We start from the raw sequence: 12,715 nt of genomic DNA, 5'->3' as shown, positions 1-12,715 counted from the left end.
AAAGTACTGTATATAAAGATATATAAAGCAAAAAAACTGATTGGAGACTATTAGGCCTATTTAAGCAAAGGAACAAATGCATCTATCTTGGCTGGGTGACTATGAAGGTCTTTTTTAGTCATGTGCAACTGAAGACCTCCACTCCTACTGGGTCCTTTTGTCAGCTAGTCCTGGAGCAGTACCCGTCTGTGACTCACTCAGCCAGTACTTCCGGTTTTGTTTCACCTCCACCAGTGAGCTTGTACTATGACTGAGGTAACCGGCAGTCATCTGGATCGGTGGTTTAACTGTAGATGGCTTCCACTGTGGTTCAACATCTCGGTACCATTAAGCTGTAGAGCTGCAATGATTGGTCCATTAATGTGAATATTTTCTGGGTCTTTAACTCCTCTATGACAGTAAACCTAATATCTATGGGTTGTGGACTAAAGACATTTGAGGACGTCACCTTGGGCTTTGGGAAACAGTGAGCAACATTTTCACATTGTCCGGACCAAACAACTAATCTATTAATGGAGAAAATGATTGACAGATGAATCAATAATTAAGCTATCTATTCAGCTGTAGGAACTCTTAATGATCAGCAATCCACTGACTATCTGAAAGATGGAAGAAGACTTTAAAACCTAAAGACTCCAATAACCAGCTTCTTGTAACCGATGCCAACTAACCCTCTAAACAACACACCATCTTTTAAACCCTAGGAGGTGTGGGAATCCAAGCACAGTCTACCCAGAATGCTGCTGAAGCTGAAAACAGGGAGGTAAAGAAACAATAAGACAATGGAAGCAAACAACTGTTTTTAATGCTTTTATTCACTGACTAAAAGAAGAGAAGCATTCATTCAACATTAATTCAATTCAACATTCGGCAGGTTGACCCCTCAAGTGTACTCCATCTGTCAATTAAGAGGTTTTACATGGAGGTTTGTAATCTATCCTCCCTTTACTCCACAACAGAACCATGGATCAACACTGTTCTTTATGATAAAATCTGTCCTCTCAGCAGGAGAGGACTCTTTCCCGGCAGACTAAACCAAAAAAACAGCTGGAAATGATTTCAGTCTTAAATTTACTCAACAGCAGTTTCACAAACATACATTAAAGTCAAGTCCTCAACTAAACTGCTCTTATATATGGACAATAGGGGGCTGTTTTTCGCGCTGGAACCTTTCTTTGCTGGTTAGGGCAAGTCTAAAACCATGCTGTTGATAAACCAGCTTAGGTGTGTTTGAAGCTCATACAACTCTGTCTGAGTCATGCAGATACATTTTAGTTAGAGACTACAGTCAGGTGTTTGTAAAGCTGTGTACAGATCAGATTTGAAAGTTTTTGTTTAAAATATGCTCCATGTTATTTGAAATGTAGTCCAGCTGTGTTTTGGGTCCCGTCTGGTTCCCTGCTTACAGGAAGAAGGTAAAACCCACTGCTATGTGCTCACTTTAACAAACACAATCACACAGGAACATAACGCTCAGAATATTCAACATTGAGGATGGTAAAACCATTTTCGCAAAAAACACACAACAACATAGCTTCTGATTTACAAAGTCTGTGTGATTTCATAATATACTTCATGTTCATAAATTGAACCCGGACATGTGTTGCATAAGAGTATAACACGGTAATGCATGGTTGATACCTATACAAATATGCACTGTGAGAGTTTATATATCTATTTATATAGTTTATATTTCTTCCTCTATGGTTTTCTAAAGACGCAGCCGGGCGCTGTCAGCACTGCTTGTGCCCCTTTGTGGCCACTAGTAAGACTGCTGTTATTGCAAACTGTCCTGATTTTAAACAAATGCACAACATTCGTACCACGATAAAACTAGGGGCCATCTAGCCAGTCTCACAGAGACCAAGAGTGAGCCCGCCGTCACCGCTGCTGTCGCTGGGCTGGCTGACCAGAATCAAAAGATCTTAAAACTAAAATGATAAGATTTCATAAATCATCATAAGGCCAAGTATTGTCATTGCAAGTTCTTATTAGTTTACGTCTTCATTTCTACTGCATGACAGTGAGAAAAAGAAAAAGAAAATATAAAAACAGGAAACAAACTGAGAAGAGTGTGGATTATATGCATTCCTCTTGCATAGTTGTGAGGCTGGACTGGGTAGCAGGCCTGCCTGCCTGGCTAATTAGGAGCTTTGGCTCTCCAGACATGACAAGAAAGACTTTGTTTAGCAGCCAGAAACATCAGAGCCACAGTAGCTGAGATCTAAATGAAGATAGTTGGCTGACACTGAGCATGAATATCTATCAGTTTCTTGATATAGCCAGGCACTACACACCAACCTCTAGGGTATGCACCAGAGCTACTGACAGAGTTTGGCCAGGTTATGCTATCAGTGCCATTTTGTTGTTTCTTCTCTAGAAATTCAGTGTGGCAAGAACATAATAATACCCTTAATATGACTGTTATGCTGGGATCATCATCATTAGCTGGCTGGAAAACAGATTTAGAACTAGAGAATCCAATCTTCCTCTAAGGCTCTCAGTGTGGCTAACTGCTAATGGCCATGCTCTGTGTGAACCTCCCCATCACCCAGATTATGTCAGGCCTTATACACATCCATCTGTATCTGTTACACAGGACTGATTTTATACCAGTGCAATGCACATCCAGTGTTTTTCTCCAAGTAACAGAAACATAGAATAGGATGTTAACTTAGATTCTTTACATTCCTGCATGAGTCCAGCCCTAGGTGAGCCCATTCAGAGTCTTGCATGTACTGATAGTAGTCTATGGTCATAGCATTTAGACAATATAAAAAAAAAATAAAAATAAAAAATAAAAAAAAAATCAAACAACAAATAGGAAGTGTTTGAATTCTCACATTGTGATGAGGAAACCCTGTCTTTTAATCCCTTCAGAAACAGGACACGTTCCCCGAATCTGTTTTAGGGAAAGTTTTAGGCCCAGAACCATCTTACTACCTTTTTTCTACGGCTAGATTGAGTATACTTTCCAAAAACACCCAGAGAGCCAACATTATTAACTCTCAAGCTGGCACTGAGTCTGAGCAATGATCGAAGTGGAAATGAAACTGCTCATGTGTGATGTGTGTCTGCCTGTGGCTCTGAGCCTGTGTTTAGACTGATGCAGATCTGACACAGTCTGCTGCTTTGGTACTAAAATAACACACGCTCACATTTCTGTCCATGTCAGTGGTATTAGTATTGGCTATTAAGTATTAGCAGAAAAGTGTCAAACCCAACTCTTTTTATATATGGGCCTGGTAGGACAGACGTATCCAGATCCTTACATATATCTAAAGTTCTGTGATCACAACACTTTTAATAAGCTATCAAAGCACACTGTCTCAGATGGACTACATGAGAGGCCAGCTCTGTGGATTCAATTAGGCCACAGGGGCCCTGTTATCTTCCAGGATTTCTATATGAATGCATATAAAGAGCACAGGGAAAAAAAAACAAACAGGTCAATAGGGCAGATCCAACTGGCTGCAACAACATCAATGTACAGTAACTGCGGGTAATGGTCTCCTGAATAACTGACACCCCATCTCCCCTCTAGAGCCTTCAAAGCTGTCATGTATTGGCAAAGCTCATTAAAAGTAAGGCTCTGCTAGCTGTGTGTCAATCAGTCTCTGTGTATACACAGTATAGTATAGTCATACACAAACCTCTGTCTGCATATGGTGTATTAATAAGTCCATGTGCCCCTGTGTATCCAAAGTAAATATGTACTGTGTGTATTCATGTGTGTATTAAATATGCTCACTTCCTCTCACTATACTCTGATGTTCTTTAACCTGGCAGACTGATTCAGTGGGTGATACCAACTCATTTCATGGACAGAGTAATTAGTCTTTAAATGTTAGCACAATCAGTGTAAATTGCTTTCACATGTGACCTTTAGTGTACCAGACACAAAAGGCCCCAAAATGGCCTCAGGATGCTGGCGCATCAAGTGAAAGCCAAGCTTGGCCTTGCAAAAACACATGTTAGAAATACGGTCCACCTTTTGAAAGAGCGACACACCACTTGTAAATGGTATCACACCTCTACTCTGCTCAGACCAGCTGGTAATCTGGTGTGACTGGTCAATACTACCCCCAATCCCTTCGAAAAACAGACAAAGTAAAAAAAATAGAGTATATATTTATATAGAGTCTAATTTCCATGCAGACACTTCAGTCACGTAGTAAACTGTTTGCTAGTGAGATGGCCTGAGCGACCTCCCATGTGGAATGTCCTGTTCCTAGCAGATCTCTAGCAGCGAATCACATTACAGCTCCAAAAAGCCTGGGACTAAACACTTCTCATCAAACTTGACCTTGGCCACGGGCTTGCCAACGTTTCAGATCAGGCACATTGGCCGTTGTCCCTGCTAGCTTCTAGAAGCATCTGAGGGAGTGTTTAGTCCCTGACGTGTTTTGATATTAAACCGAACTCTGCGTCCTCCTCGCCTTTAGTTTTACATTCACTCACTCCTCACAGTGAAACAGTTGATGGAGAAAAAAAAGTTGTTATATTTTTGTTTCGTTATAAATATTGATACAACTCCAGACTTCTCTGCTTAAGCCTCTGTCGCACTATAGAAGTACACTGCACTGGACTAGAAAGGCCTTGTTTTGCTGTATGATGACTCAGCAACATGCAGTGTGACCTTGAATGCCTTTCACAAAGAGGAATTTGGCCACATTGTACAAGTTGTGCACCGATGCTGCTTGTTGGATAGAACTGTGCCTTCTGTAACACACAGTCTATACAGTGTGAAATCCTACGTTTCCGAACATAGGGTGCAGCCACTAACACAACGTTGGCTAAACCTTTGCATAATAAGGTTTGCTTTGGTCTCTTTTCATGCCAACCACAGAACGACACTTTACCTGGTCCAGCACAGTATGGTCCATAGTATAACAAGGGCAGAGTTTGGACACACACACACACGGAGTGGTAGTAGTCAAGAGTTCAGTGGAAGAAACCAAGAGTGGAGTGGGACTAAGGGGGAAGAAAGAAATGAATGCCAGGTTAGAAAGTACTAGAAGGAGGTGTGGAGTAGAGAAGAATACTGGACCAGCCTCCTGCCAGTGTGTGTGTACATGGGCACTTCAGATAGACTTGTGTCTTGGTTTAGTTTGTTCCACTGTGGTCTTTGGCAGCTTAAAACACATCAAGGGAGGAGAACAGATCCAGTGACTCCTAATACTCATAAGAGTGAGCTAGAGGCCTGAGCTATTGTAACTTTCCCTCTGATTGTACCCTGAGAACGAACGATTTCTGTTCCTGTTTCCTGCTGCAGTAGAAGTGATAAGACTACACTGCTGAACACGAGGCCCCCCCCCCTTAAATACACACACAAACGCACACACGCTGAAAACATCTGATGGCTGCACTGCTGACAATTTGTTCCCACACACATTCAGAACATCTTATTCACACATTTCTACTGGATACACTTTTTAAAGATTACATGAAAACGTATAATACAGGCACGCTCCAAGAGAAATTTAAAACATGCCTGTGCTGAAACCCTAGCTACTGTAGCTTCTAATGCTGCTTCCCTAAAGAGTGATCTAAGAAGCATAGCAACAACTACAGACAACACAAAGCTGACAACTTAGGGAGAGCAGTGGTTTGAAAATCAGTAAGACTCCAGAAGCTTTCAGGCACAAGATGGCTCAATAGTCAACTACTGCCGATGATACAAAGGGATCAGGAATATGTCATTTTCCCACTGACAGTAGTAAATGCTATGCTGTACTGTGACCATGTTTTGTCAGACTCTTGGAGTGGAAGTAATTTGCCTTACTGGCAGAACTTTGTCTCACCTCTTCTCTCCTTGCTAGGACAACACTAAAATACTAGCATGTTTTGGTGAAGAAACAAAAACCAACAGATGTGATCATAAAGAAGACATTGTTTTGCAATGCCTTTTTGCTCTCATGCATATCGTCTACAAGATCTTTCCTCTTTCTCTCTGCACTTTTGTCTCCTAAATGTTGTTATAATATTTCTATATCATAAATCGTCACTTTTAATAATTTGATAATTTGTCCTGGGGCCTCCTTACTGGAAGACCTTTTTAACTGTATGCGAGTGGAATTCATGATTAGAACAGCACTTTAATACATTTTCCAAATGGGAATATTATAGCTGAATGACATTTTTTTATTCTGCTCTAGCTGACCATAGTCTGGGAAAACCCACAGCCCCTCCTTTTATTCTGGGCAGAAACGAGCCACAAGAGCTAAGCTGGACTGCCCAAACAGTGAGATCTGCCTTCTACTGTGGAGCCAATAACATGTGGGGACTTGAGAAGACAGGAAATTGAGGAGGAAGCACACATAGTGGGTAAAATTAGCTTTTTAAAATCAGCTGTTTGTAAAAAATCTATTTGCTAAGTTCAGATGACCTAGGTTGAAATTACATTCTACTGTAGACTGCTGTGGTTTTCCCCTCTGTATCAGGTGATGCCTATACACAGTACACACTTATAACAGATTAAACCTCTCACATAAAAGGAGCAAAGTTGAGCTCTAAAAAAAAAAAAAAAAAACACGATGAGAGGAAACATTGGAGGAGAGGAGGAGGAAGATGAAATAAAAACCAACATATTTTGGTCTGAATGTGTTACGTTGGTATTGCTAACCCCTCTGAGTGTTGGAGTGTACAGCACTATATACAGCCACAGGCAGCCTCTAAAAGAAACTCTTGGTACCAGGGTGCATTTATCCTGAGATATGGACCAAGGACTACTAGAGAGATTATCATGGCTAAACCATCAAGGTCCCTTAACAGATGAGCAAACATTTGGTAACCACAGGCCCACCACTAGGACTTATTCATTCAGAACCAAGCAAAGTGCTGGCACGCTGTATAACTCCGGTTCCATATCAGTCCATGGAAAAATCGCAGGTCAAGCTTGTAAACGACAGACCTCGATATGGTCATTCACAGTCTGCAATGTCATTGCTGCGACCTCTAAAGTGCCATGGCATGCACAACAGTGACTGAGCTGGAGCCATTTGGGAGGGTGTCTTTCCAAACAATGGCTAGTTGACAGTATTTACTTACAAAAGATAGGTGTTCTACAGCACAACCTAACTTTGATTTTCCTGGTAAAATCCCAACTCAGCTCAGGAAATGCCATAATAAGATACCAGTATATCACATCAGTCGCAACACTGGAGCCTCAGATGTAACCATACTTGGCCTAGGTCACACACACACACAGGACTAGGTTTTCGTGGAGCACAAGATATTTGGTCAGCAATGCTTGGCTTGAGCCCAGAACATGGCATGCTTGTACTTCCTACCACAGAGCCTGAATAACATTTATTTCATTTATTAGGGCAAAGGCATTCCCCTAGTAATATTTAAACATTAGAATCAGACTATGACTAGGACTGGATCAAAGTAAAGCCTTCACCCTAGTTAATGAAAGCCAGTTGCACATCCAGACAAGATCCGCTGTGCCAGACAGAAAATTCACCCCAGAAAATTGACTACATTCAGTTCAGACATTAATTGGGCCCAGCAGGTCCTATAATGACAGCATGGATTTTCTTCCACTCCACAGCCACTGTCTGTCCCCCACAACATCTACTGGAGATATTAAACATGTGCAATGAGCAGATTGGTTTTGCCATTCTTTAGTCTTTATCAACCTTAATCTTTGAAAACAAATGTATGATTAGGTTTGCTGACCCCCCCAACCAAAGCGGAGCAAGGGTTTATCAGATGGCAAGATAAACATCATTAATAACAACAATAACAACAATAACAACAACAACAACTGTATCCAGGAAACACGGGGCTGTTTCCAAGGCAACTGTGACTCAAGAGGAACTAAAAAAAGAAGGACAATATCTCACACTAACTGATTGTTTCACACACCCTACTCGACATCGTCACCATCACTGTCCTGGTCATAGTGATGTTAAAAGCCTACCTGAGACTGATGAGAGAAAAATGTTTGCCACAGAAATACGCCACATGACCCCAAACCTTGTTGTGCTGTAGGTGCCACTTCTTGGAAAAAAATAACCAGCCATGGCCATCAGTGGAACCTACAATGTCCAAACTCACTTAGTCAGCAGCTGTGGCAAGATATGATTATGCCCATTTTCTGTGGCAAATATAGCTATACAGTAAGCCTTCAATATATATAACAAAAACCCGACTGGCCAAGAGAATGACAGAATGAGAGTCAAGTTAAATTCAGTACATCCTTTTTCTTTTCCCTGTTCTTTATCGTGAAAAGTTTTACTCCAAAAGAAGAAAACCACCATTGAGAAAAACTAGTTCCCGCCTACAAAATTGCTGGCATGACTGCAAGACCTTAGGAAGCTGTGCCTACAGAATACTGGTGTTGTTTTTGCATGGCCTTACCATGAACTTGGAAGTAGTCACAGATTTCTCAAAACGCAGATATATATTATATACACACGGGTATTGTGAAATGAAAACCTATTTTCTCTTTAGAATAATGTGCAACTATCTGAAGATTTTAAATCTCAGAGCCCTTCATATTAGGACGCACTCCTGTTCTTTTCTTTGACTTGATGACTTGACATTTCCATACAAAAAGGGCTCTGGAACCGGTGATACTGGTCAGAAAGTTTTGACCTCTGGAGGAGAGCAAAGGCAGCTATATTCACCCTGAATATAGAAAAAAGATGCAAAAGATTTACAACTAGCTCACTACCGATCAAAACACAACAGAGTAGGGGGGCGTTGTATTGTGACGGGCTGAATCTTTTAGTTGAAGACGACGCTCCCTATTTGAACGACTAGTGAGGTTTACCGAGAAATCGACAAGTGAGCGGTGTGGGAAGTGCGTTGGCTGCACGCATGTAACAATGTCTTCCGTAACACTATCGGTAAGGTGCTCAAAATCCTTAACAAAACCATTTAGCTTTGAAAAGTCATTCACTTTACAATGGTCATACATCTGTGCCATAGCACTGACATGGCTGCATTAAATCTGATGAGCACCTGCCACAGTCAGCCCCATTACAGTTGAGATTCCCACCCTGCTGGCAAGGCTCTTGAACTAGTGGACAAGTGCACACAGGGCTCTTTTAGAGTAGAGCAGTAGCAGAAGCATTTAAGGTTGTGTTACCGAAGAAGTGACTGATCGGTTAGTTTACAAACTCCTAACTTTTGCTAGTGTGCGAGTGGAACAGACAGACAGACCGACAAAGAGCTATGGATAAAAAAAAAAAAAGAAAAGAAAAGAGAAATACTTTCACAACTAAAGCCAGTGGCTTTTGTCGGAACACACATTTCCCCCCCTAAATCCCACTGGTCCATCACTCAACCCGCCTGCCTGTCCTGTTCTAGCATTGAGCAGGATAATAATATATCTGTATTTAAATACACACAAAGCCTATACAGGCAAGGGAACCACCACACAGGAAAACAAGGTTATACACAGAGCGGGGAGAGATGAAAAGCAGTCAAATAAAAAAACAAAACAAAAAACAAAAAACAAATGAAAGTTACATCATACAGAGGCTCTGGAGGTTATTATGGTGAAGGAGAGACATCAAGCTCTGAATACTTGTTGATCAAGACCAGACCAGACTGGGCCATGCCAGACCAGAGGGCATTAGAAGCAGCAGAATGACCTGTTTTAGCGGACAAATTAAAAATGGGCTTGACTCAAGTCTTGTTTGTGGTCAGAGATCACAGATTGGTATGACTTCAAACTGAACGAATATCACATTTTAATTAGAATATCCAGTTTTAATTGGATAGTATTAATTTGAAAAAGTATTTAAAATATCAAAGACTGAATCGGTTTTTCCAAGTCACTGGCTAACTAGATAATCAAGAGGCAACGCTAGAAAACAGGGAATCATTTGGAAAATGGTAGGCCTTGATTGTGTGCTAAAATCCCTGTGAAAGAAATGCAAAAAATAAAAGTAAAATAAAAACAATCAGCTCACATCACTTCACATAAATGTAATTCATAGATTGTTTTAAGATCCAGTTTTTCACTTAGCTCTGCTTTTGGCCTGGTACAGAGGTCTGAGTTGACTCAGACTTGGTTGGTCTGGCCTGGTCTTGACACAGTTTAAGCTGTGTTGAGTTGGATTTGCCATCCCTGCCTACATGCCCATGCTGAAGGCGTTCAGCTCGCGGTGGAAGTGCTGGGTGGGTTCGGACAATACCAGGCTGGAATCCAGGCAGGGGTGCCAGACACGGCCGAGGCCCAGTGAAACCTCTTTGACCAGGTTATGGACCGGATCCCCCTCCATGCACACCGACTGGTCCGGATCGAAGTCGATGCTCTCCTCAGAGACGGTAAGCACGCGAAGACTGGAGCCTCGCAGACGAGAGATGGCCACCAAGTTATGGGACCATACAGTGTAACCTAGAGCGAGAGATGTGTTCAGGGAGGTTGGAATAATCTTGTCGATATTAAGGATAAATAATGAATATACAGCTTTCTACTTATTGGGTACAAAACACGACATAATATACGACAATAAAATGAATAAAAGAAAAAACACGTGGTTGAGAATGACCATGCTTGCAATTATGTTTTTAATGCCGTTATCTCAAGATCACAAGTTAACTGATCTTGTTATCTCGAGAAATTCTTGAAATAACGAGATAATTTATGAGAAAACGACTTTTGTTTTCTCAAGATCTTGGGATAATTATGAAGAACTCAAAAATGAGTGTCTGGTTAATTAGATTACACCTGATTTCAGCATTCAATATCACTGCCATGACTGTCAGGGAGGATTCATAATCAACCTGAAAAGAGTTGTTACCAGAATGTACATCTGAGATGTAAGCTATTCATTTCCTGGCAGATCCCCGCAAGGTCCACGTTCTTTTCACACACTTGGTACTCTGTGCTTGCTCATTTTGGTCAGTATGAAAATGAATATTAACCGCATGCCATCCTCCATGCATTGTCCATTATGTTGAACCAATGCTATATCTATAATATGCCATCTAAGCATACTGGCATTGCACTCTGATAAACATTATAAGTAAGAAGAGGAAATAACCTTTTGTTTTCCCATGATAAAGGTTTGATTATCTCAAAATATCTCGAGATACCAAGCTTCTTTTGAGAGAACAGTTTAAAGCAGTTCAGATCACACCAATCAAGCCTGAACCAATGTTTACACAATGCTTCACTACCACTACAACAGCTTGTGTTTGCCATCATAATATCATCAACTCACCATGTATCACCAATACAGCCAGCTGAGTACATCTCCATGCCAAGAGGACCAACGGGTCTTCGTTTCGATTCACACTGAGGTCAGGGAAGTCGGGGTCATCCCTCAGGAGCAGGAAGTGAGTCAGCGTTTTGTTGTACTGCTGAGAGATGAGTTCCAATGTGGCGTCGGACACCAGTGTGCTGTAACTATCGAGGTGGAGGCGCTCCAGAGGAAGGCTCGGCTTTAGGACCCGGAGGAGCTCTGAGCTGTCGACCTCCAGGGCCATGATGTACACTCGCAGGTTGGCACTCACACGAACCTGGGGAGGAGCAGGTAAACTTGACTGACGTACACATGGAGACTTGTACTAACTCAAAGCTGGAGGCAGCAGTGATGAGACAAAATAGTGGATGTAACTGTTGGTTCATTGGCATAGGACATTTCAACCAACACTGACAACTTGTAATCAATTAGAGCTGGCTGGGGGCCAGAGAGACAAAGATGCTGCATTACCAGAGCCTTCCAATCATCCTCTGTAGCTGTTCCTTCTAATGGTTTGAACTCCAGGGCGGCGCCATTGAGCAGCAGGGAGAGGCGATGCAGTGGAGTTCGGCGTGGAGATGCCAGCAGACCACAAAGCTCAGATGTCAAATCAGAGAAATCCAGAGCCAGAGAATGAAGATTAGATAGACGATCCATCTCTGACGGTGAGATGAGGGGACCTGAAGAAAATTCAGAAGATGTGTCATGGATTTAAACTAATATAATGCTTGGTTTTTTTAACTGCATTGTCAATGTTCCATACAAACAGATTCCACCCACACATACCCAGCTGGTGGTCCAGTAAACTGAGGTGCTGCAAGGTCTCAGCGGAAGGATTTGACAGGCAGGCTAATGAGCAGGGAGTCACCAGACCCAGCATAAAGCTACAAGACAACCACCTCAGCTGCCTGCTGTTGGACAACAACTCCATGAACAACTGCTGGATTCTGCAGAGAGCACAGGGGAAGGGTAATGAAAAGAGGGATGAGGAGAATTAGCTTCAATTCACTTTACCGGCTTGACTACAACTTCCTGCAAGTCCAATTTAAGACACAGTGAGAGCTGTTTGTGCCAGTTCAAATCAAATCCATTTCAAATTCCATGTACACAAAGTAAAACAGGATAAAGACCAGCATTTACATTTGTGCAAAGAGAAAGATATGTAACCGAAAAAGACTATGCCAAGGAAAATATTTTATGCTTTTGAATAAGAATGTACACATATATTTGGCATTATTTGGATAATTTGAGGTTCATAAAAACAGTCCAACATAATTTAGATTGTGCCAAATCCTCCAGACTACAAAGTAAAACATAAAAGGTATGAATTGACATCATATTTTCATGTGATGCCACCCACCTCACTACCGCTGAGTTGCAGAACTAACCCACACTTGTTGCTATGAATGAGAAGTACTGTGATACAAAAAGAAAGGCCATCCAAATTGGCAACGATTTGTATACTTTTCTCAACAGTCAATGGATTGTGTACGTAGAAATGGGTCTGA

General features: G+C 41.6%; 1 protein-coding gene across 1 annotated transcript in view; it reads right to left on the bottom strand.

Annotated features, from left to right (window-relative positions):
- Positions 1 to 797: 797 nt before the first annotated feature.
- The window catches only part of LOC118336907 (F-box only protein 33), a 15,920-nt gene continuing 4,002 nt past the window's right edge, over positions 798 to 12,715 (bottom strand). The window contains exons 3-6 of the mRNA XM_035673671.1: positions 11,994 to 12,154; positions 11,679 to 11,887; positions 11,187 to 11,484; positions 798 to 10,357 (exon numbers count right to left, since the gene is read on the bottom strand). Coding sequence (XP_035529564.1) covers positions 10,092 to 10,357; positions 11,187 to 11,484; positions 11,679 to 11,887; positions 11,994 to 12,154 — 934 coding nt within the window. The 3' untranslated portion in view covers positions 798 to 10,091. The remainder of the gene's footprint in view (positions 10,358 to 11,186; positions 11,485 to 11,678; positions 11,888 to 11,993; positions 12,155 to 12,715) is intronic.

Source organism: Morone saxatilis, unplaced genomic scaffold, assembly GCF_004916995.1.
Source record: "Morone saxatilis isolate NCDOM2014 unplaced genomic scaffold, NCSU_SB_2.0 Contig3, whole genome shotgun sequence".
NCBI classification, from domain to species: Eukaryota; Metazoa; Chordata; class Actinopteri; family Moronidae; genus Morone; species Morone saxatilis.
This window is presented reverse-complemented; position numbering and strand designations above follow the sequence as displayed.